The 26,781-nt window shown below is 38.8% G+C and overlaps 1 protein-coding gene across 2 annotated transcripts in view; it reads left to right on the plus strand.

The window, feature by feature from the left end:
* The window catches only part of esr2a (estrogen receptor 2a), a 38,849-nt gene that overhangs the window by 9,344 nt on the left and 2,724 nt on the right, over nt 1-26,781 (plus strand). Inside the window, exons 2-9 of one of the 2 annotated variants that reach the window (XM_020941688.2) lie at nt 5,524-5,730; nt 6,325-6,713; nt 9,842-10,002; nt 11,357-11,473; nt 12,642-12,953; nt 17,103-17,241; nt 17,623-17,756; nt 24,145-24,328. In XM_020941688.2, coding sequence (XP_020797347.2) covers nt 6,400-6,713; nt 9,842-10,002; nt 11,357-11,473; nt 12,642-12,953; nt 17,103-17,241; nt 17,623-17,756; nt 24,145-24,328 — 1,361 coding nt within the window. In that variant the 5' untranslated portion in view covers nt 5,524-5,730; nt 6,325-6,399. Of the gene's footprint in view, nt 1-5,523; nt 6,714-9,841; nt 10,003-11,356; nt 11,474-12,641; nt 12,954-17,102; nt 17,242-17,622; nt 17,757-24,144; nt 24,329-26,781 lie in introns of both variants that reach the window. The other variant, XM_055149630.1, reaches the window with a different exon arrangement.

Raw genomic sequence — 26,781 nt, forward strand, 5'->3', positions numbered from 1 at the left:
ATGCAGTTTTTCTTTTTTAATAAACGTATTTTTAACAAGCTCTTTAATTCGATGTATTCCAATAAAACCACATTTTAATATTTTAACCTATTTGATTTTTAAAAATATAGTTATACATACAGATCTGTTATATTCATGAGTCTTTTGTCTCCACTGAGGTTATGTTTACACTGAAACCAATCAGCATATCACCGTATCGGAAACGATCTGCGTCCAGACACGTTGTTTCTGCGTCCGCAAGTCTTCCCTTTCCACACAGCTTTGAGCATATTTGTTTACCTTTTATAGAAATGGAACTTAAAACTGCATAGTTAATTTGCATAAACTTAGTGCTCCAAAAAAAGCTTGCTCCTTGTGCGCTGATGCGGTTCAGCTTCTATCGGACTTAAGGCCAATTTACGGTCCAACGTCAAATCGTCTGCGTCACGATGCAGAGAGTCTGTGTTGGCGTGTACCCCCTATGCAGAGCCTCTGTGTCGACCGATGTGCACCTCTGAAATTTTCTAACTATGTGTCGAAATGACGCAGACAGCAGGAGAAGCGACGCAGACAATAAGGGCTGTGATTGGTCCTCCCTACGACAGCGACAAGGCGACAGCGGCAGTGCATATTGAGTCAACGCAGAACTATACGTCACCCTTTATAAAGGACACAACTCAGTGGACAGTGTGACAAAAAGGATTAGTGTGGACAAACACTGCATCCACAACAAAAAAGACTCCGAATATGTACTAGTGTGGATTGGGCCTGAGATATTATTGCTTTGTGTCAAATGTTCATATAGCATTAAACTTATCTCTTATGTATTTATTCAATTTCAGGTCTTTCTGATAGTAGAAATACAGTGAAAAATACCATGAATAGAGTCACTTCTCCACTGATCTGACCTGTAACTTGGCCTGGTGGTGCTCTTTACTTCTCCAAAGATAGTAAAAGATGCACTCTGTAACTTCTAACAAACCAAGTTTGTTTTCAGTACTGAAGAGTAATCAAGGCACAACAGTACTATTTCCATGGAGACAAACAGATAATACACAGTGCACCTTTAAGTAATTTAATGACATACTACAGAACATTCTGAACGAAATAATAACATCTGCATTAAGACGAGCAACTGATGGACCCTCTACCAGAAATTTATGTTGTGCAGCTTTAATAGTTCATTTACAGTCTCCACATGTTTTTGTTTTGAGTATGTGCATTTATCTTAAAAAAAAGTAGTAGTAGTAGCAGCAGCAACATCAGTAGTAGTATTAGTATTAGCAGCAGTCCTATGAATATTTGTCCTGACATATGGCTCCACTCACAATACTCCTGGGCAAATGACTCCAAATGACAGAAATTTGCCCATGTTATTATTAAATGAAGGCTCAATTTTCCCAATAGCTTTCCCAGCTCGGGGAATTATTCTCAAGTCACAGTTTTATTTGATCTAATAAAACCATTTGTTCGTTTTGGCATTTTTTCACAATTTGCATCAAAATGAATGATCTCCAACTGTACTTGTGGCAGAGTTTAATTACTTACTGCCTTGGTTTCTGAATACTCCTTCGGATTACTGGGGCTTTGCTGGCTGCCAGGTTTCTTGCAGTTCTAATTTTCAATAGAGAAATTATAAGGGTACAGGCTGTGTTGGGTTAGAGAAAGAAAATTGACTTCAGAGCTTTTAACCATGTTTTAGTTGTTTCCCCTCAGCATTTGCTCACCCAAAAGTTGTATTTGGAGTAATTTGTGCATGTTTGAGTGATATTTAATTGCTTATTTTCAACATGCCATATTGCAGATCAACCTCAGTTTTACACCCACTGCTCCGTACTTTCTTTGTTCTCCAATTTTATTCTCTTAATCTGTGATAAGCGAAGGACTTGGCAGAGTTGTGTGGTCATATTGGTACAAATGAAAAAAAAAATTTGCTGCTTGCTAGTGTGATCTCCATTTTTGTAGCCTGATTCATCTGACCTCACAGCATTAGAATTTGTTCACTTGACAGTAGGCGGATACTTTTTTATTTAACCAATCGCTGCTATTTGGGGCTAACGGGGCTAACTGGTTTATTAAGCTTTTCCCAAGTTCCACAGGAAGAAGGGCAATAACGTCTTTCCCTTTGATAAAATTCACAGAACATTCTCTTTGTGCCGGCTTTAAATCCTCGATTTCGGAAATCGTTGCCAACACAGAATGTATTCCTCTTCGCCGATTGGTTGGTGCCTGAACTCGCACTTCCGGGGTTCTTGCAAACCGTCTAGTGTATTCCGATTCCTGACCTTATCGCTGGAGAGGAATTAAATTGAGTGGAGGCACTAGGTGGCGCCAGCCTTGCTACAATTTTTGTGGAAATCAGTGGACTTGTTTCCTTTTTTTCACTCGTTTTAGATGTGTATTAAGATTTAAAATGTCCAAATTCTAACATAATTATCCACGGGCGTCATAAATTATCACTATATAGCAGACACAAGCATTATAGGTCTTCTTTAATATTAAATGTGCACTTTGTAACATTTCTGGCACCTGCTTATCTCCATGGAAATGTCACTGCCTTATCTACAGTTATCTTAGATCAGGTCAAGTTATCATTGTTATGTAATTTTGTCCAGTATCAATACTGAAGGTGCCCTATAAATGTACCTTTTCTGGTGCTGGGTTCAGTCACCTTCTTGCCTCCATGGAGAAGTTATCGCTTTGTCTAGAATGTTTCACAGTATGGCATTAAACTTATCTCTATGAAGACAAGCAAATGACACCACTAAGCCAAGTTACAGGTCAGCACTGTGGAAAAGCAACCTCGCTCACGGTAAGGAGAAATGTTGTACTGTGGAACATTAATAATTGCGTCATTTCTCACTTTGAAAGCATGAATTAGCATAAGAACCGTATCGTAATTAAACACAATTTTATGAGTCATTGGTATGAGTAATAACTGGAACAGATTTTCTATTCATCATTACCAATATTTAATAAAAGAGAGATTATGCAAAATCAATTTTAAAACTTTCTATCATGTTATAATCACCAACAACAAACATGCCTGAAGAGGTTTTAGATGTCATCCATGCATGTTTTTGTAATTTAGAGATAGCGCTGATAGAGGTCTGCGAGGGACAGAATTTTCGGTCCTGCTCCCGCCTGCATCTGCAATATATTTTGTCCTGCTCCCACCTGCAAATCCTGCATTTTCTTAAGATCTATCAAACACAGAGGAGCGGAAAGAAATTGTCCAAAATGTGTGCGAGATTAGGCCACGTCTGCAAATTTAGGCTGCTTAACATGTTTTTATTAATGCCAAATAAAACATTGGCACAAATGATGTATGACAGGCATACATTAACCATTTGCTTATTTTACTTTACTTTCATATTCAGTTTGCGGGACTGCAGTTTATCATCCCACCCGCCCGCTACCACACTGTGCAGTCCCGCTCTTGCCCGCGCCCGCAATGAGCTTTCAAAAATTGTCCCGCGCCGCACTGTTTTGCGTCGGGTCCTGTAAGGCTCTAATCTCTGAGCCCTATTCGAACCCTTTTTCCGGTTAGCTGTGTACAGTAGTTTCATTGATTGTGTTCTGATGGTGCTCTGAAGGGGGGGTGACTTAGCATTTAGAGCAAATGGAGAAGAGACTCAGAGCAACTTATGAAACATGTTATGAAACATTGTTTTTGGCATTTTCAAAACAGTAAAAGATAACACGGTGATCCAAATATGTGTCATCAGTTAACAGAAGTAAAACTGTAAACAACCTGTCTTTAAGTTTGGCACATGCATTTACAGCATTCTTCAAGCATAAGTCTATCCACAGGTTGGGGCTGGTTTAAGTACCAGTAAATCAAAGTAACACAATAAACAGGTTATGTAGCGAAGCATTACTGTGAAAGGAGTTAATTTATGCAATAGTCTTGACAAAGATATAAAAGAATCAAGTACAATAATGGCATTTTAAAAATGCAGTGCAAGGTGTATGTATGAAAAAGGAAACTAAGTTGTTGTGCATAATAGTGAAGATTTCTGTTTGCGGTTAATGTGATTGAATGTGACTGAACTGAAATGTACTGATTTAAAATGTTTTAAAGTGACTCTCAGTGTTGATGTATTGTCTGGAAAAGGGGGAATAACATAAGATTTCTCTTCTTTCTGCTCCTTATCATTAATTTCTTGTATGTTTGATGTTGTGATGCTGTTAGGGCCTGATCTTGGCCCCGATCTCAGCACTAGCGCAAGTGTGGGACATGGAGCTCTAAACAAAAGGTGTGCCATGCCTGAATATCAGGTGAAGTGGAGCAGACTGAGGGTGTGGTGTGGCACATTCAGTAAATTGCCAGAATCATAAAAATAAATATTAAACGAGTTCATTGAAAAACAACATGTAACATGCTCAAGAAATATATTAGGATGATAATTGCTTAACATTCATAACATGTTCGTGGTCTGTGCGGGAGCCGTCCGGATGCCCTCCCACAGCGGAGCACAGCCCCTCACGCACTCCCTGTATCGGCTCAGCTCTGCTCTATAGTTTGGTTTGATCTGGATCTGTACAAAAGCTGCTCATTCACATGAGGCCATTTACAGCTCTGTCCTAAAGTGTGTTTTCTTACCCTGTCTGTGTCCTAATGGATTTCCTCACATTCTCGCAGCCGGACTCTGACAGGCATCAGTGCGCGCATTCACTGACTTGGGGCTGGGGCTGTGACAGTGGAACAGATGCACATATCATATCTGTGCGCAAAGCGGTGACATCAGAAACATTTATATGACAATAAACGTAATCCATAAAGTGCGAGACATCCACCTGTGTGGGATTAAATACAGTGGACACCCGTGAGACAAGAATGTGAGTGGTCAGTGGCAGCAGCAGTGGACACTCTGACTTCAGGTGAGTCCGTGGGAGCAGACTGCAGGACAGGCGGGAGTGGGTGTGAGAAAGTAGCGGGTCTGCTGTGGGATTGGAGTACATGAGATAGACACTGGTCTGCTGCGTAATGGGAGGAAAACAAACAGAGAAAACTATAGGTTGATGTGTGCATGCACAGGCTTACAGCGGTGCGCGTGCATGAGAGGGGCACATGTGCTCGCAGAGTTTTCGGAACACAAACCCAGTCAGTTCTGTCGTGGACCATACAAAATTCTATATTCCTGGCGCCTCTACTGGTGCATACTTGCATCGTGGGGCTCCAGAGCTGTTTTATTGTCACATATATAACTTTTCCCTACACTCTGCTGTAGTGCCTGTAATGAGGCAAAGATTGCAGACTTTACCCACACGGGCAGTACTTTTAAATGCCACAGCGGTCACAGATTGGTCCAGATGCCGTCACCACATATGTACTTGTACCGTTCCACTCCAGCCTCCAGCAGCGAAGTACAGCTCGTCCTGAGCACACCCCCTCCTTAATACTTGCGCTTAGTGCTAAGATTGGGAGCAAGATCAGGCCCTTAATGTCTTTTTATACTTTATGAATGAAATAAATAAATAATAAACAAATAAACAATAAATAAATAAATACCACTTATGATCTTCTGTTTTCTGTTTCAGATGGAGCGTCTTGCAAGCTGCCCATAGACCACTCCTGCCCACTGCCCCAAAAGCCCCCTCTTCCTCCACTCCCTTTGACTGCCCCCTGAACAGGACTGTGGCTCCAAGCAACATAATCTGCTTCTCTGTGAGGCTTTTATAATGTGAGCCTTGTTACCTGGACCTGCGGGGGTGGAATACTGCTGTTTTTTCTATTTCGTATTGTGGGTAATTACCAACACAGTAAATGCCCAGTTTTAATTTGACTGTGTTGAAATCAGGGAGATAGAGTAAAGTCTAAATGTGCTCAAGTTGGAGTTCTTTTTGTTTTTCTAATGATCAAGTAAGAGCTAAAAAGTATAGCAAGTAAAAACTATACTTTCTTATAATACTAATTGTATTTTTTGTGGCAAGTTTAGATTTGCAATTCATGTTTTAATAATAGAAGTATTTTGTTCAAAGTTCTCATTTTAAACTCATCTAGAAGAATTTACAAAAAAATTTAATCTGAACTGGAAATTTAATGCAAGAATTTTACACAGACTTATAATAATATTTGTGGAAATTGGAAAAAATTATGGAATTACAAAAACTGCAGCTTTTGCCGTTTGCTATTAGGCAACAAGGAATCAATACATAAGCAAATTCAGATAGAGTTGTCAGAATTGTACTTCAAATTGCACTTCAAACTCAAATAGTATGTTACAGAAAATCTATTTTTAGAAGCAAAGTTTGTTTAGAAAATGTTTGCACTTTTTCTGACCCATAATGTCGTAGTCTTAGCTGGTTATTAAGATATTTGTAATGGCCACCTCCTCTCAGGACAAGGAGAAACCCCTGTTACAGCTCCAGGAGGTGGACTCTAGCAGGGCAGTGAATCGAGTCCTCTCCCCCCTCATGGGCTCCTCGTCCCCGGCCCTGTCCATCGAAGCCGCTCCCCCCATCTGCATCCCCTCCCCCTACACCGAACTGGCCCCCGACTACACCTCCTTACCCTTCTACAGTCCCACCATCTTCAGCTACAACAGCACGGGTCTGTCGGAGTGCTCCACGGTGCACCAGAGCCTGAGCCCCTCCCTGTTCTGGTCTGGGCACGGACACGTGGGGTCCCCCTTGCCCCTGCACCGCTCCCAGGCTCGCCCCACCCACACCCAGACCACTCCGAGTCCCTGGGTGGAGATACAGCCCAGGGACAGCGTCTTAATGACAAGGTATAGTTTTTGTATAGTCTTTCTTTGAATCTAATCTGATAATCAAAAATATGTGTTAGTTAAAGATCCTATATTATGCAAAATTTACTATTTTGATCTTTAAGCCATGTTATAATGTTGTTACCTCCTCAAAAAACATACCTGGAGTTGTGTATTGTTTCATTTACATGTTTGATTAACTCCAAATCTCTAAATGCTCTGCAGTAGTTTTCAATTTAGTGGCAAACTTTTATGTTTTATTCAGAAGACATTGGCAATTCCAGGGTAGAGGTGAACAGAGTTTAGAAACACAGTGGAGCTCTTCATCACATCATAAAGTGGAACAAAGGGGAAGAGAAGATCTATGAAGTATGCAGGATTTATGTGTTCAACATTTGTGACTAAGGGCCTGTTTACGAGAGAGCGCTTGTGGGTAAAAATTACAAAATATTTTTTCAGAAGTGCCTTTTGTTTAGATGGTGATGACTTTTTGTTGCTTAAAAACGCAAAAATCTGAAACCAGTTGAATATGCTCCGCCGTAGCGTTTCGTCTGCGCTGCCCAAGATGCCAAACTCTGGTCAGTTCTGCTCACGTTGTGTACGTGTTTACGTCACATACATACAGTATACAGAAACAAACATAATTTTCATGCATCGGACCTTGAAGCTGCTCTGGCATCTCGAATAATCTTACAGGAGGCATCCCTACAAATGTACATGTATTAGTGAACAGAGAAGGGTCTGCAATTGCCTCTGTCAAATTCTGGATGCACCAGTTTGTCGCAGGCGAGGCAGATGCCTATGGACGAGACCTGGAAGAACTTTGTAGAAGGAGTAGCTGATGAAAATGAGTGGCGTGAAAACTTCTGTATGTCCACACACTTTTGCATCACCGTATGCACATAGATTTCCTCTCGAAAACGCTTGTCTAAACGTGGAATAAAAAGTGAAGACGTGACACCACATTTGCGTCTTCTGTTCAAACCGTCATCATATAAACGTAGCCTAAACCAAAATAAAACTCCAGGTATGTTTGTGATGAGGAAACCACGTTATAACATAGGCCCTAAAATAGTGTAATATAAAGGATTTTTAGAGTAACAGTTGTATTTGGAAGACAAAGTACAATGGATTTTACTTTTTACTGTTATTCTTCCAATCTCATTTTCTCTTTCATTTTTGTCTTTGGTACATTAGTTTTCCCTTTTTGAATAATATTCCTTGTCAAAACCTGCACAGCTGTGAACCATCAGAAAGAAATCAGATTACTCACAGATGTGTTTCAATAAACTCCAGAGATCAGATCATAATCAGATTTTGGGTGTGTTTGTAAACATAGCTTTGGCTGATCTAAATGAATCTGAGCTACTAACAAAAAAAAAGAAAAAAAGAATAATATTTGGTGAATCGGATTTTTTTTTTTCTTCATAATGGCATATGGGAGCTATTATTTTGTCCCCATAGAAAAGATATTCATGATTTTTACTGAATTTGATCATTTATCAAAGGATAGATAAACGGATCTTTCCAAAAATTGCAAAAATGACAGCTGTTGAGGGGTGTTCCCATGTGCAGTGGTCAGTATCTGTCAAAAGGGGTTCAAGGATGGAATAATGATGTAGAAACAGGTAAAGAAACATGAGTAGAAAACCAAACAGCGATGAGTAAAAAAAGAATCATATCTCAATTTCCCATTTAATTCAGTTTCATGATTCATCCAGTATCTATTTATCTGCCATAAGGGAGAAAGTAAAGCCATCTGCTGCTTCTGAGAGTTCACACTTCACTGTGATTGGTTAAGTCCAACTGTCACTCACTCAGAGCTTGACCAATGGGAAAAGTGGGCAGAGAAAATATCTGTGTAGGAGCCATGGATCTATAATAATAACTGGATAAGGCACTCCCCCTCTTTCCTGCCTTTCCGAGACCGACTAGTGGCTGATTCTTTGGTACTGCAGCTCCCCGGAGCTTGGGCCCAGAAAGAATTCTCCCATAGAAGCACAATGCATTTTTTGGGAATTCAAACTGTCCCCATATTCGGCCGACAACTTTCACAAACATCCAATTTGTAGGGATTCTGTTCTATTTTCACAACATAAGTTTTTAAAATGTTTAAATCTTCAAACCGACTAAATGTTACCTTTGTAAAACTTAGATTAGCCCCGCTTTGAGCCACTCCAGCAGCTCTCACTCTGATTGGTCCAAACGCTCCACGAGACGCACTAAACAGAAAAGCACTGAGTCACAATATGACGATCTAATCAAAAAACTGGATCAAATTACAATTGATCATATTTGTCCATGACTAAGAACCAATAGAGAACCTGCTAAGGAAATTGCTGATCCGTACGCAATGATGTTGGGGATGCTTATTGTGTTTGAGCCTGTTGTATGTATATAATATGAAAAGGGGTTGCACATTTTTTCAGTTTTCAAAGTTGCAATTGCTATTAGAAAGAAAAAAGAAAATGACACAGTGAGAAAATACTGACATATGATAAACTAATACAAGAATCCCATGCATTTCAGAACATGTTTGTAGAGGAATTTCAACCTAGAGAGACTCAGACAGACACAAAGAGAAAGTATTAGCAGTTTTATTGAAGGAGTTAGCTTTGGCAGAATAAGGAGGTGGCAGATTAGATGATGTTTAGGAGATATGTTCCCCCTGAGACCTGGAGGTGGTAGAGGTGAAGCTGAGGACATTGAATGGGAAGGTGAGAGGATGAGGAGACTGAGGTGGTGCTGAGAAGTGGCACAAACCAAAAGCGATCGTGCACCTGCATTTTGTGATTGTAATTCTTGATGTCGTAACTTTTCAGTTCGTATACTAATGGATAAAATACACATTAAAAAACACATTTTATTTACAACTGGGCTCATTCGAGAGTTTACGATTATATATTTTATCCTCAACTACAGCCAAATATGCATAGATTTCCCAAATGTGCACAGATTCCTATCCTATGCTGAAAGCTTTCTTACTGCATAGACATCATTGCAGCCTTTGGAATGTGATAATTTGGCCAACTCAAACTGCGATTTCATTTTGAGTGCAATGTATTACTCAATCCTATTAAACAAATGGCCATACTTCTATGATAAGTGCATATTATATTGTGTTTTAATATTGTTGTTTATCTCTAAAGCAAAAGAAGACGTTCCCAGGAGAGTGATGAGGGCGTGGTCTCTTCTGGCGTAAAATCAGACCTGCACTACTGCGCTGTGTGCCACGACTACGCTTCAGGATACCACTACGGAGTCTGGTCCTGTGAGGGCTGCAAAGCTTTCTTCAAGAGGAGCATTCAAGGTTAAATCCAAATCCAGTTTATTTATATTGTACATTGTACAAACAAGCAGTTTCCAAGGCGTTGCACAGAGATCATAAAATGAAGACAAATTGCTAAATTTGGTCATAGCAGTCCTAAAACAATAAAACCGGTGAAATCAAATAAAAGCAAAACCACAAAAATCATAAAATAGCAGTAAATAAGCAAAATAAATAAAAGACATAGAGGACCACACAGCTCACGCGGTGTTAAAAGCCTGAGAAAAGTGGGTCTTAAGAGAGAACATTCAAGGTTAGACACATAGACCAAAAAATAACCATAAATCATAACCTTAACCTTTAACTCTTCTGTCCTCCTGAAGTTACAACTTCAGTATCCCTTCCGTCTAGACATCAAAAACATGTTTGAAGTATAATATATCCAGGGATGAGTAATAGATTTAGTAATTACTTAACTATCTTCACCACAAATATTTAAAGGGCTGCACCATTTTTTCCAAGTAGTAATACAGAGTAGTACAGATAAGTAAATAGATAAAAATTAGGTATTAGGGTCAAAATGAGACCTCTGGGTGTTATTTTGGTCTTTCTATCCTCCATGAACCAGGAAGTTAGACCGGTGCACTGTTAGCATGCTAGTTCAGTTCCTTAGAAAGTTGAGAAAAGAGCTTATAAAAGTCATTGCGGTGAATGATTAGGACACAAGGAATGTCTTTTCCTAGTACTTCATTTGTTTTTGAGACAGTAAAAATCAGGTGTTGTGCCTTTAATGTAGCCAGGCTGGCACCACCTAGTGCCTCCACTCAGTTTCATTGTCTCCAGTGACTTGGTCAGGAATCAGAATACACTAGACGGTTTGCAAGAACCCTGGAAGTTGTAGACCCCTCACTGGCCAGTCAGTGGAGAGCTGTGATGCCGTGATGTCAAACTCAAGCGCCTGTCTGGGTCCCTTTTGTTCTTACAGTACAACAGTAAACAAAGCTGTCCAGATGGATGTAGACAAAGACATACATTCTGTGTTGGCAACGATTCCCGAGATCAAGGATTTAAAGCCGGAACAAAGAGAATGTTTGGTGAATTTTATCAAGGGGAAAGACGTTAGGTCAGGCGATTTCCACGAAGTGAAACCGGCTGATGAATCAGGCTATCTTTTAATGCATTTCAAGGAAAAATGCAAAAAAAGTGGTAAATACAATAAATAACCACCCCATCTCCTCCTCCTCTACAGCATACCCTTTACCCTCCTCAGCCTCTCCATCTCCTCTTCTCTCACCACTTTTTTCTCTTAAAAATCCATGCTGTTACTCCTGTTTGAATTATACGTTAGATATTTGATTTCATAACTAACTTTTCACATCCCTGTCTTTTGTCACAGGCCATAATGACTACATCTGTCCAGCCACCAATCAGTGCACTATCGACAAGAACCGCCGTAAGAGCTGCCAGGCCTGTCGTCTGCGCAAGTGCTACGAAGTCGGCATGACTAAGTGTGGTATTTAAAGACTTATTTCCTTACATTGTTGCTCATGTGGTAGCACTTTCTTGTCATTGCTTATTGCTGAATGCTGGGATGCAATGTGGTAATTTCAGTTCGTTTTTGTTACATCATAGACAAAACTATTTTTTATATATATTAAATTGTCGGTATAGTTACAATACAGTTGCCAGTTTTTGTTTTTGGTCCACTTTTCCCCCCAGTTTTTTGGATCACTATGCACAGTAATCACATTCATAATACTACTTACTTCTACTATTTCTTTTGTTTTTAAATAAGATGTCAATATCACAACAACTGGAGTTACAAGCCCTTTTCAAACAGCATACCCGGGTGCTGTTCCCAACTCTTCTCCTCCTCTGTGCAGTAGATGCATGTCAATAAAACTGTACTTCTGCATTTTGTATTTGAAGCCAAAAGGAGCGAGTATGTACCTCATGGGGCATCAGTGTGGTACCTTAAAGGGCCTATATTACACTATTTTCTGATCTATGTTGTAATGTTGTTTCCTCATCAAAAACATACCTGGAGTTGTTTTGTTTCATTCACACATGTTCAACAAACTTCATGACATCACAAGGTGCAACAAAGCATTTTGATCTTTGGAGATATAGACAGACAAATAATAAAGTGCTATGCAAAAGTGTGAAACAAAACACAACTCCAAGTATGTTTTTGAGGAGGTAACAACATTCTAATATGGCTCAAAGCTCACACAAGTCAATTAGTGTGACAATGAGATTAATGAGACAAAAGCAAGTGGACACAGAGCCCTCCTCTGACACCAGACGCTCTTGCTCTGGACAAACCACCGACTGACCCGCACTCAACACTAGAAGTATCACCTCCTTGTGGGAAAAGTAGGCCCGACTGTGTACAGACAACCAGGCACTCCACATCCGAGCAGGCTGGAGTCTGTCTGTATGTGCATGTTTGTGCAAGATTTGAGTCAGAAAATTTTTCTTTTGAAGTCAGAAAACCCTCAATTAAAAAGTGTGTAATTTTATAAAACTCAAAACATAGCTTATAGTTCCCAGTATTTTTTTTTTGCTATTTTCACAGGTAGTTTTTAATCACAAATCAATACAACAGAAAGATTTTCAATGATTTTTAAAGTAGTTTATCATGTTCATATTGACTTAGTTCTTCTTTTCCTCTTCCACAGGTATGCGTAAAGAGCGCGGCTCCCTTCGCTCTCCCCAGGTGTCGCGGCGTTTGACCCGCTTGTCCTCTCAGGGCCGGAGTACAGGATCCAAGCTATTACCTGTGCCCTCTGTAGTACCACACACAGAGCCACGCCCCCCTGCCCTCACCCCGGAGCAGCTGATTGGTCGGATCATGGAGGCGGAGCCACCAGAGATCTACCTCATGAAGGACATGAAGAGACCCCTGACCGAAGCCAACGTCATGATGTCACTCACCAACCTGGCAGACAAGGAGCTGGTTCATATGATCACATGGGCCAAGAAGATCCCAGGTACAAGGTCTTGGTTACGGCCAGTTTATCTGAATTTACTTTTTACTACAGTTGGTTTCTTTGTAGAAGAAACTTTGTAACTCTTTTGGGGAGTCATTGTGTAAGAGAAGATTGTCTTGCTTGCACACGTCTCTTATCAAATGGTTTAAGATACAGCTCCAGGGTCCAGAGAGCTGAAGAGAAACGAGGGATGGTCGTGCATGGTTTTGGTGAAAATTTCCTTCTTAAAGTTCCAATACCGGGGCAACAGTGAAGTGGGTGCTTCTCACAGTTTCATAGGTCAAAATAGGGACTCTACAATGTCATATCAGGCAGTGCAATGACAAATCTGTACAACCTTGGAGGTAACAGACCCCCAACCAAAAAGTTACATAATGCACCTTTAAGCTTGAATACAGACTACTCTATTTGGGAAGTAAGTACAAATTAAGGCTGTGCAATATGACAAAAAATGAATCAGACTTAATCAGTCTTTTAAACTATGCAGTTTAACTTAAAAATAGCCAAATTTCTTCCTCTTAAACTTACTTAAACTCTTCTTCAAACCACATCCTTAAACTGACAGAGGATTGGCAGGAATTTTCTCAATAAAAAAAAAACCTAGCTGATCATTAACGATTATACGTGACTGACTCTTGATCAAAATGTGATTAATTGTCCTGCCCTAGTACAAATTAACTGGCAATATATCCTCATTGTAAGACTTAACGAAACAAGAGTATCTAATTTAAGTACAAACTATAATCAAAACAAACAAATGTGTATCTTATAGATGTTGTAACAAGTTGCAAAGTGTCTTAGCCTAAACATTACATCAGATGCCCTTCTTGTTGCACTACTATCCATTTAGACTTGGAACAACACTCCTCTACACCCTCTACAGCTGCAGCTTTTTACTCTTACTTATATTTTTGATTACATTTTGGGGGCGCTCGCCACACCATACATAAGAGTAGCCAGTTCTGAATCAGTGTTATTATTGTAGATATTGTAAATAGATTTTGCAATTTGTGTTTAAATGTTATTACTCAAAGTTCCCACCCTACATAAGAGTTTTTGATTCCATTTAGATCAGCATATAATATACATCACACTGAACAACTATTTTTTTATGTTCCTATAATAAAAAAAAGAAATTGGCCACAGATCATTTAACTTCAAAGCTCCAAATGAATGGACCCTCCTCAATCCAATCAATTGCATCGATCCACCATTTTAAGGCGTCAGTCTTCAGATACTTACAAACATCCTGCTCCTGTTTTCGATAAAAATACATTTTTGTTGTATGTACTTTCTGTTGTACATAGAGTTGCTTTTTGTTTCACTAATTTACAAATATAGGTGTGGTGATGGTGAAATCAGAGAGGTGTATATCTTAGGATCATGTATTGTATAGTATGTATGCTGTTTGTGTGTTGTATGAATGTTGTCTTTGTACTGTGTTTGTCTTTTGGTCTGTTTTGTGTTTAGGACCCCCTCACAAACGAGATGTTACATCGCAAGGGCCTTCCCTTATAAATAAATATAAATAAAATTAAATAATACTGCTTGGATGACTGACTGGTACTGAAATTTCAAACTTGATTTCGATACTAAGGAATACAATCAGTACTCACTACTGATTCCAATACCACAATGATAATTAAGACTTTTTCTTTAGCTAATAGAATGTAACTTTCAACATTAAATCATAGTATTTTCTTTTATATTTCCATGTGGTCTTATATCTGTCTAATCTCTCAATCATCCAGGTAGTTCCATAGTGGTCCATGGGCGTATAGTCGTCTATGTGCTCTTATATTAAAGTTGTGAAAAGGACTTATAAACTCATTGCAGTTGAATGATTTCGTATGACATGTTTTTATGCTTTTCTCATTATTACTTGGTTTGGTGGGATAGTACCTGTGGTTACTGTAATATTTATAGTCAAGTGACAGTTGGTGGAAAAAATGTTGAGAAGAAAAGTACAAAAATACAGAATTTGTGGTAAGTTCTAAAAAGGAATATCTAGTGTGTACCTAGTAGCTGACACCCCGAATTTGGGCCCCCAAAAATTCTGAGGGGGTCCCCAGGGGTTCTTAGAAAAGAGGGTCAAACTAGATTGTGTGAATTTTAATGAAAGAATGGTATTTTACTTGCTTCTGTCAAGTATTTCATCTCTCATTATTTTTCTATAGCATCTATATTAACAAGGAATTGTTAAGAAGTTGTTGTTTCTTGTTCATGTCAGGGTTGCCAATATGATTAAAGGAAAGGTTCATTTTTGTCCTGTAAACGTGACTTTTTAGTATCAATACCTGCTCAAATCTAGCAGGGATATAACAATAACCAAAATATCGTGATATCGTATTGTCAAAAGTCTCACAATAATATCGTGGGCTGTCACAATATATCGAATTACAAGTTCCTTTGCATAAATGCATTGCTTTACAGTAGCAACATCTTATAAACATAGGGAACTACATATCCCATGATTCATTTCAACACACACAACATGAAGATATATGTTTTTTACTTGAATTCTTGGGATTATGACAGAAATAATTCACACCAAAATCTTGTCAAGGTATTTTAAAAGCAAAAAAGTGTCCTACCTACAATTATATCAGCCTCTCCAAAATATCGCATTAAATATGTGAGATGCATATCGGGATAATATCGTGCTAAGAGATTTGGATATCGTTACATCCATAGTATTTAGTTTCGATAAGTATTTGATTTTCGATACTTTTAACAACCCTAGTACTGACACCAATCAACTATGTAGAATCCAAACATGTTTACATTGATTTTCAGAACCCAAAGCTGATTCTATTTAAAAGTGTTGTGGTGAATTCTCATCCTAATATATCTGATATTAATAATCTGCATTGACTGTATTACCACTGTACCAGACATTTTGGCTCTGAATACATCTTTTTCCATATCCTGCGTCATAAATAAACCTTTTAATCATTTAGCTCGACCTGGTAGAAAATAGGGGAAATGAGCTTTGCAGAGTCAACGGGGTTCACAAATTTGCTACAGTCTCTTACGGTACATTGTGCTCTAATGGATAGTGATGAATGTTCGTAAATGAAGCTTTAGATGAATGAAAAGCATGTAGGGTAACATTATTATTGTTCTGTTATTTTCATGAAGCCATTTTAGTTCCTGAAGCCAAGCACACAATAAGCTCTGACATAGCAGTATTTTGTGCGCAACAGTGTTTGTGTGCTCTAAGGAAAATACAGAGGCCAGGATTTTTTTTTTTCTCAATGTTCAATTAGCCTCACCGTATTGTACGAATCCTACTAGATTAAAAAGATGTGTATTTTGAATAGTGCTGTGAATGCTTTCTTAAACCAGTGATTCCTAACCAGGTGTACGGGGACCCCTGGGGGTTTGTGAGTGCCTAGTGGAGGGTTCTTGGAATGGTTTCAGATTTTAAAAGGTGAAATTGAAAATAGTGAAATGGTAAATGGATCACATTTTATTTAGCACTTTTCCACCTTCAAGGCACTGAAAGCGCTTTACAACAAGGAACCTCTCACCCATTCACACACACATTCATACACCGGAGTACGCAGACACTGGGGGTGAGGTGAGTTAAGTGCCTTGCCCAAGGACACAACGACAGCATTTATCTGTGGGAGCTAGAATCACACCAGCCAACCTAAGGGTCAGTGGATTTGATCGCTCAACAAATGATGTTTATGTCGAGAGAAGAATTTGAACCATCAGCCTTCAGATCAGTGGACAAACGCTCTACCAACTGAGCTACTGTCGCCCCAAAAAATTGTGCTTTGGATGTGTTATGGTTTTGGATATACCATAAAGACATATAAGAAAATATCATTTTAAAATATATAATTACACTTTATTTGTGATTGCCATATTAAGATATTATTGTTGGGTTTCAGATGACATTGCAGAATTCTGTAGGCCAATAATATCTGATGCCGGTGGGGCAGTTAAAATGAATATTGTTCAAATGTGTATGTCGTCAGGTTCAACATTTGTGAATTTACCTTTTGGATATTTAATAAAAGAAAGTAAAAGGACAATGCTATTAATAGTGATACTCTGGCTCTTGCCCCCACCTGGGAGTATGACACATTCAAGAGGTTTCCTGTTTGATTGACATTGATGTGTTGTGTCTGGGCTCAGGCTTCGTGGAGCTGAGCCTGGTGGACCAGGTGCACCTGCTGGAGTGCTGCTGGCTCGAGGTGCTGATGCTGGGCCTGATGTGGAGGTCTGTGGACCACCCTGGGAAACTCATCTTCTCCCCCGACCTCAGCCTCAGCAGGTAAACACTTTGCTTAGACAGAGAACTGGTTTGGATTGTCAGTGAAAATTGTTTTTTATTATAAATCTAACCAATTAAAAGGTTAGGGCTGCAACATCTAATTGGATTAATTGTGACTAATTGATTATTACAATTTTGACATTTTAATCAAACCCACGCCATTTACTTGGAAAAAGGTTTTTATCACAAGACAGTGTCAAATCATAATGTTACAAGAGAAGTTTTGTCATTTGGATGCAAAATATTTGTGTATATTCTTTTAAAGAGGTTGGTATTTTATCTTAAATTGGTTTAATTTTTATCATTGACTTCATGTTATTAGCTGATATGTCTTGAAAGTAAACACTAGTCCTAATGGTGTATTTGCCTGTTGCCCCACAGAGAGGAGGGCAGCTGTGTGCAGGGCTTTGTGGAGATCTTTGACATGCTGCTTGCCGCCACGTCCCGAGTGAGAGAGCTCAAACTGCAGAGGGAGGAGTACGTCTGCCTCAAAGCCATGATCCTGCTCAACTCCAGTGAGTCTACAATCAGAGCAAAAGAAACAGTATTCTAACAGCAACTTAGCACTGCAATATCCCCCTGAATATATACACTAAATGTAAGCCTTAATATTATTCCATCCCACTATATTTATTAAGATCGGGGTCAAATTAGGCCAATTGCAGCAATATCTCACAATCAACACAAGCTTTGCCAGACAATTAAATCTACTATTTTGATTTTGACATTGTTTTCACATTGTTGACCTGAGTTATATGACCCAGAATGGTACAAAATCTCCAAAATGGGTTAGTTAGACGGTGAGGACACATGAAGGAACATTAACCTAGTGAGAGTACTTCTGCCTGTACTCCTCACGGTTAATGCGTCCAATGTGCAGCCTCCCGAACCAATGATAGAGAAAGAGGGCAAGAGGAACCGAGGAAAAGGGAGGAGGGAGGGAGGGAGAGAGCGAGAGAGAGGGGCGAGGACTATACACAGTGTTCCCATTAGGCTTTCTTTGGTAACTTATTTGGCCTGGTGCTACTCACATGGAGAAGATGCGCCAAGACACCAATTTAAGCTCTCATGTCTTTCACACATATAAAGAAGTACTCGCAGGGGGTAGGACACAGTAATGAGACTGTAATGAGGTATATTTACTGTTTAGGTTTAGAGGTGGATACTACTCAGTTACTCTAGTGTATTTACTTGGGTAACTTTTGAATAATGTTGTATTTCTCAGAGTAGCTTTCAGACACCAAACTTTTACTCCTACTTGAGTGTAACTGTACTATTATTTGAGTAAAAGCTGTATTTACTCTTCTCAAACACTACAGGTGAATTTGCCGGATTTTGGCAGTGATTTGCTTCTCCCCAAGTTCAAGGAGGCGCGATACAACTTTTTGTCCTTGTGTGCGATTTTGACGCCGCTCCACTCCTCGTGTGCGGTGTCAGTGTGACTCTGAGTGTGGCTTTGTCATATCGTAACCACCAAACCACGGTAACAGCTAATAAAACAAAGTGTCATGGGCACAGGAGTGACAGACACAGAGACGCAAACTACAAACTCCAGATTAAGAGAAAATAATGAGAAGACTTTATCACCCACTTCTCGTAAAGTGCAGCATCTCATCCATATTATCATTAGAAAATGTCCTCCACAAATAATGACATCCAGTCCACAAAACCGCACTATTAATCCAGTTTGAGGCCTTCTTTGAAAGTAAAAAGGTGAGAGTAGCTCTTCATGAGTCTGTTTGCGTTCACACTGTGCACGATCAAGGTGAAGGTGCAGATTAGTGAAAGTGACTCAACTTCCTGTGTACTTTATCGCCAGTCTTTTATGCTTTAAAAATCATGTATCTGAAGTACTGCACCACATTTCACAAATAATAACTACAGTTTTGACTTGTATCTACTAAAAGTGCAGTGCTCTGATGTTTTGAACACTTAAGAGTCTCAAAGCGAGAGGTTTTACTGTAAACAGGAAACAGCTGACATGATTGCGCTCACAACTTTATAGCCTGTGATACGCAACCATATCCCACTGCAGCCTTTGTGATCTGAGATTTTAAGTCTCATAAGATTCTTCTTGTGTCTATTGTGTGCATTTTTTATCATTTTTAAGACAGAAAATTCCTGTAGTGTGTGGCAACCTCAAGTCTACAAGTGATAAAAGCTTTATGTTGACAATATGAAATGATTTGAACATTTGAGTTTCTTTCACTGCTTCTTTAGATATGATTCCTTATTTTTATGGTCCATTCTTTGAAAATACCAGATTTATTATTATTATTATTTGGATTTGGAAGTAGAACTAAACACTAAATCCACTTTTTTCATTACTTACTGTAAAAGTGCATTGTGTAAACTTATATTTAGTCAATTACAGGTGGTTTTACAGCTCCAAAATACGTAGAAAAATAGGCATTCTGACTGAGCAGGGTCGTCTCTCCACAGATCTGACCTGTAACTTAGTCTTGTTTGGTCTGGTCATGAAGATAGAAAGGTTTGATACCACTGTACATACTGTACAACATTCCAGATAAAGGACCCTCAATCAGAAAATGCACATTAACTGTGTATATGATGTTTTAAATAGCACTGTCCACTGTTCCTAGTCATTTTTTGGCAACTTCAGCGCAAATTATGTAGGTGAATTTGCAACTTTCTGATCAAAAATGCCTAATTACTCTCAGATCCCAACCCTCTTCACGCTCTTCTTTAGTCCTTCAGGTACTGCAGCTGTATTTGAAATGTGTCCAGGGGGTGTATGTTAAGGTGTTTAGTCACATTTTAACTTTGTACTCATTAAGTAAAAAATATGATGTAGACAGGAAGCTATTCTTACTCAGCAGTAGCTTCCTCAAATGTTTTCTTTACTATTCTATTCTTGGCAATTCTGTCACAGTCTACATGACCTTTATAATAGTTTCAGAACTATTTTTTGCTTATCTCACTGTGTCATTTGCATTCATACATCAAGAAGGAAGGATTGTCTTGGCAAGGTGGGTTGGTCAAGAGTATTGCAAATCAGATACGAATCGATAAAACTAGGATCGAAACTAGATACTCATTTGAGCAGGAAGAACGTACCCTGATTTTATGCTGAAAATCACATTATGTTGTCTAAATAGAATGTGAGTTTTTTTTTTATTATCATTGTGGCATCAGAATCGGTATTGAGTATCAAGTATCGAAATCAAGTGTGAAATTTTAGTATTGGGACAACAGTAGCCCAAGAGTCCTGCACAGGTCCATTTTTGGAGACCTACACCCACCTGCACCTGCACAGTACAGCACCGCACCCGCCCGTTAACCTGTGATTTATCAAAGTTAAACACGCACCCGCCCGGACTTGTTAACATTCCACCAGTTACCCGCTCGTGTCCGTGATAAATTACACACAAATTAAAAGCATTCTGACTGAAGCATCCATCAGAATATGAACTGAAAAGTTACGACTTCAAGAATTACAATCACGAAATGAAATGAAACAGTTTAGCTTTCTTCAGTACAAATACGAATTCACAGACATGATTCGACTGTCAAAAAAACGTCATTACTTCGCCGACATAATTTATTGAGCAGAAGAAACATTGATCGAGATGCTGGACTTTTGCACTGCACACGCCACAGACTGAACCAGAACTGAACTAGAACTAAACCAGGACTAAACCAAGACTAAGCCAGGACTAAGCAGGACTAAAACAGGACTAAATCAGAACTAAACCATGACTAAACCGGGACTAAACTAGGACTAAATCAGGACTAAATCAGGACTAAACCAGGACTAAACCAGGACTAAACCAGGACTAAACCATGACTAAACCAGGACTAAGCCAGGACTAAGCAGGACTAAAACAGGACTAAATCAGAACTAAACCATGACTAAACCGGGACTAAACTAGGACTAAATCAGGACTAAATCAGGACTAAACCAGGACTAAACCAGGACTAAACCAGGACTGAAGTAGGACTAAAGCAGGACTAAATCAGGACTAAACCAGGACTGAACTATGACTAAATGAGGACTAAACCAGGACTGAACTAGGACTAAAACAGGAGTAAATCAGGACTAAATCAGGACTAAACCAGGTCTAAACCAGGACAGAACTAGGATTAAAGCAGGACTAAACCAGGACAGAACTATAACTAAAACAGGACTAAATCAGGACTAAACCAGGACTAAATCAGGACTGAACTAGGACTAAAGCAGGACTAAACCAGGACAGAACTAGGATTAAAGCAGGACTAAACCAGGACTAAACCAGGACAGAACTATAACTAAAACAGGACTAAATCAGGACTAAACCAGGACTAAATCAGGACTGAACTAGGACTAAAGCAGGACTAAACCAGGACTGAACTAGGACTAAAACAGGACTAAATCAGGACTAAACCAGGACTAAACCAGGTCTAAACCAGGACTAAACCAGAACTGACTGGCTTGATGCGCCGTCACCCGATCGTTCTTTGCGGACTCCCTGCTCCACGGGCTCAGGGTTTTCCTTCTCTTAAGTCCAAGATTAGTCCTGGTTTAGACCTGGTTTAGACTTGGTTTAGTCCTGTTGTGGTCCTGGTTTAGTCCTGATTTAGTCCTGACCAGCCTGTGTGTAATCACTACCCGCCCGTATACCCGCCCGTAAAATTCCAGAATGTTAAAACCCGCCCGTTTCAGAAACTCCCAGCGAGTACCCAACCTGGTGCAGGACTCTGGCCCAAGGACACATTTCCAGTAGCAAGGATTGAACCACCAACCTTGCCTTAATGGTTGAACATCATGGTTGTCCCAATGCCAGGAGCTTTCCTCACCACTAACACACACATAAAATTATTTGTTCTCCGTTAATACCAGATGCGTGCTTACTTTGAGCATACAAGACCAAATGAAACCTTTAAAAACACGAAAATGTGCTGGGAGACAGTTTCTCACTAATAGGTTCTGACACTGGTTTTCTGTGGAGATGAAATTGGTAGCAAAGAGCTGAATGTTCTGCTTGTATTTGTTTTTCCACTAAATTTGACATGTGCTTGAAATACTAATAGAGCTGTACAGGCTGGCCAAAGCTGCACTTGTTTTGAACTGTAAAAAGTGGGACTCATGATTTGTGTGAACCTGGTTTAATTATTGATTCTTTATTTTTTTTCGTTCTGCACTGCACTTTTATTAACCTTGACTATAAATGACTAAAGATGTAACAATAACCAAAATTTTGTGATATCGCTTTGTCAGAACTCTCATAATAATATTGTGGTCCGTCATAATATATCGAATTGCAAGTTTTTTCTCATAAACGTATTAAAAAGAGAGGGAACTGCATAGGCCATGATTATTTACATAGTTTAATACATAATAAAATAACTGTTATTTCTTTATATATGGCAGCAATGATTAACACTGAAGATTGGTCAAGGTATTTAAAAAGGAAAAAATTACATGTACAATTCTGTTAATCTCTCTAAAATATCATAATAATTATGGTACTGTGAGATTTGGATATCATTACATCCCTATAAATGCCACTGTATTGACAGCAAAAAAATGATGAGAAAATTTTAAGATAGGGTTGAATCATTTGAAATTATAAATAATTTTGACAAGTATTACTATTGCGAATGAATTTGCGACTTTGAGAATAGATGTCTAAATTATAATTTCTTTCTCTCTGTCTTCTCATTTCTCTCTCCCTCTTTTTATCTCTCCATCTATCTGCCTAAATATGGAACCATTTAACTTTAACATTTTAAACAGATTAGTGGCATTAATATTTGACAAGACTGAATAGAAGTCTAATTAACAGTCTAGTCTCTTTCTTTCTCTCTTTCTCTCTGTCTAAATATGGAACTACTTAACGTTTTAAACACACCTACTAACATTAACATTTGACAAGACTGAAATATGAACTCTTTCTCTTTTTTCTCTCTTTCTATTTATCCATATATCTATCTCTATCTATCTCTCTATCATCTCTCCACAAGATGACCGTTTGTAGATGTTTTAAATACAAAGTTAGCAGAGCTCTTTCTCTCTCTCCCTCACTATCTATCTATCTATCTATTCCTAACCATCTCTCTCTGTTTTTCTCTCTCCGTCTGTGCATCTCTCTCTCCTCTTCTCCCTTCCTCTTGCTCTATATCTACCCATCTCTCTCTCTCTCTCTCTTTGCCTAAATATGGGATTACTTAACGTTTTAAATACAACTAGTAGCATTAACATTTGACAAGACTGAAAAAAAAAACACTCTCTTCCTATCTCTTTCTCTCTCTCTTTCTGTATCTGTCTATCTGCCTCAATATGGAACTATCCGACATTTTAAACACATCTAGTCGCATCAACACTAGACTAAAAAATTACCGTAACTTCCAGATCCATGTCTGTCCGTCCACAGTTTGTAAGTTTTAACTACAGCCTTAGAAGATCTCTTTCTTTTTTTCTCTCTGTTTATCTGCCTATATATGGAACTATCTTTAACATTTTAAACATACCTAGTATTAACATTTGACAGGACTGAAAAATTAACTGCCAAAAATCTGATCTTTCTTCCTCTCTATTGCTTTCTTTCTATCTATCTGTTTTTATCTATCTATTTATGTATCTATCCATCTCAAGTCCAATTTGTAGATGTTTTATTTAACTACACTTCACTACAGATCTCTCTTTTTATCACTATCTACTTTTTTTTCAGATCTTTCTTCCTCTCTCTTGCTTTATTTCGATCTCTCTCTCTCTCTCTCTGTGTCTCTCTCTCTCTCTCTCTCTATCTATCAATCTGTTTATTCATCACTCTCCATCTCTCTACAAGTCCACACTTTGTAGATGTTTTAACTACAGTTTTAGGAGATCTCTCTCTTTCTCTCTATCTCTCCATCACGGACCCTGTTAACCTGCCTCTCCCTGTGCGTCCTGTGTGTGTGCAGACATGTGCCTGAGCTCGTCGGACGGCGGCGAGGAGGTGCAGTCTCGCTCTAAACTCCTGTGTCTGCTGGACGCGGTCACAGACGCTCTGGTGTGGGCCATCGCGAAGACCGGCCTGAGCTTCAGACAGCAGTACACGCGCCTGGCCCACCTGCTCATGCTGCTGTCCCACATACGGCACGCCAGGTAAACACGGGTCTTTTATCGTACTTTAAACGTCCGTGGTGTAACTATTTTGGTGGAGGGTCCGTCACCTGCTTGTTTCTATTACACAGTATGACATTAAGCAGCTCTATCTTATTTTATTCAATTACAGTTGGTTTTATTGCTCAAAAAATTCTGACTGTGAGCTGGGTCGCCTCTCCACAGATCTGGCCTGTAACTTGGTGTGGTTTGGTCTCCATGAACATCGAAAGGTTTAATACCATGCTGGCCACGTTTACATGATGTTTTTTAATTCCTATTTAATTATTCCAGATTCATTAATTCTGCATTAAATTATTCTCCTATGAGTTTACATGGAAATAATAATTCCGAATTAAGGTTTACATGAAAAACACGTTAAATTGTCTTTATTTAATTCTGCTCAGCATCTGGGGGGTGGGGAAGGGTTCAGATTGGACAGACACACGAACGTATTTATGTCCAGTGAAAGAAAACACACAATCAGCTGGCTACCGGCCAATCTCTACTGACCTAAAAGTAAAAAGCAGCTGTTAACTACTAATAAAGGATTAGTCAAACATGTGTGAATGAAACAAAACACAACTCCAGGTATGTTTTTGCTGACGTAAAAACGTTCTAACATGGCTAAATGCTCTCAAGAGTCAGTGTTGTGTAACCTTTTAGCAATAAAAACAGCTGTAATTGAATAAATGTGAGATCAATATGTTTAAAGCAATATCATATGTTTAAGTGAACAATCCAGGCAAAACAATAACATCTCTTTAGAAAATAAATGTTGCATCGTGCACCTTTTAAAACACTATTTGAAAACCATGCGTGAAATAATATTAAGCTCATAATGAATTAATTTGAAACACTGTAAACTGGTAATTAGTGCTCTGAGTGCTTATAATTGCAGCCAGATTAGTGTTGTAGTGCCTTCCAACCACAACAGACACACATGTTGTAGCAGGAGGAGATACTGTGCCTTTTAACGTGGTTTGAACCCGGCATCTTCTGGTTGATGGTTGAGAAACTAAACCAGCTGCACCACTGGACACCTCACTATTGCTATTGCTGTTACTGCACATTGTAAACAACTCCAGGAGCATTAACATTTCATTAGTCTTCTAGCATAACCACACTCATTTGTCAAGGGTTTTGGGAAAATATAAAAATGTCAGTAAGACGCCTGGGTCTGTGTTTTTTGGCTGTAAAAATCTTTCAGACACCTACAGACGCAGCAGAGTCTGGAGAGTTCAAAAACAAAATTTGCCAAAACATTACTAATACAATTGTGCTATGAGGCTGACCATTTGAGAAAAGGCTGAAATAGGAGCTGATAAACTAATAAAAGAATTCAAGATTGCCGAGGTCTAGCCACAGGTGCAACAATTATTTTCTATAAAAGCACAAGCTATTTTGATATTCTGTGCAGAGGACATTTTGTGTTTAAAAAAACTGCAACCTTTGTGATTACATTTTGATTCAAATGCAGCCCTAGTTATACATTTACAATTTTAAGTATCACCTCTTAATATATTGTCAATTATATAATATTTTTTCCTTGCAGAGCCTGTACAAACAACAATTGCTTTCATCACCATAGTAACAGACCTAAGACGTCTTATAAACATTTAATTTAGAATATATTGTCCAGTTCCTGATTTAGAAGGAATTGGCTGGTCAGGACAATTTTTTACTCGGTGAATGAGGTTTTTACTTAGAAATTACTTTATTTGATGATTATTTATTTATTTATGTTTTGCTCTAAAGTGGTTTGAACAGAAATATTCACAAAAGGGAAAACGCTAGTAAAATGAAATAATGAAAGGTCCACTTCAAAAATTAAATAAATGTAGATGAATTAAAATTTGCAACCTGTAGTGTAACTTTTCTAGTGGAGCGTTCATCAAATGCTTTATTTCTTTGTCTTGAATGTTTCACATTATTGTATTTAACCTTTTCTATCTGCATGAAGACCAAACCAGATCAAGTTGCAGGTCAGATCTGTGGAGAGGCGACTCCGCTCTCAGTCAGAATGCTTGTTTTTGTGGGTATTTTTGAGCCGTAAAACCACCTGTAATTGAATAAATGAAACGTAGTGCTGTTTAATCATTTCAGTTCAGTTCATCTTTATTCCTGACTTATGGTCCAATTTTAAAACAGTCAAGGACAGTGACATTACGAAAGAACAAACATTTATCGTATTGCACTGAATTTCATATTTGTGAGTGACATTATTATTTCGTGGTCCAATTATTTCAGCCTGCAAATAAAACTGTGCATTAAAATTCTTAGTGCAGCTTGCAAAGTGTTCACTCGTGCAGTAACAGTAACATCTCCATCGCACTCGTCCATTGTGGTCTCCTCAAAAACATTTGCAAAGCATCACTGTAAGCCTCCTGCAGTCTTTGCAAACTGGCTTTTTTGTATTAATCCAGAGGTGGGCTGTTTACAACGGTGTACAATAT

The sequence above is a fragment of the Boleophthalmus pectinirostris genome, unplaced genomic scaffold (assembly GCF_026225935.1).
Source record: "Boleophthalmus pectinirostris isolate CB_2022bp ecotype Guang Dong unplaced genomic scaffold, ASM2622593v1 HiC_scaffold_13, whole genome shotgun sequence".
NCBI classification, from domain to species: Eukaryota; Metazoa; Chordata; class Actinopteri; order Gobiiformes; family Gobiidae; genus Boleophthalmus; species Boleophthalmus pectinirostris.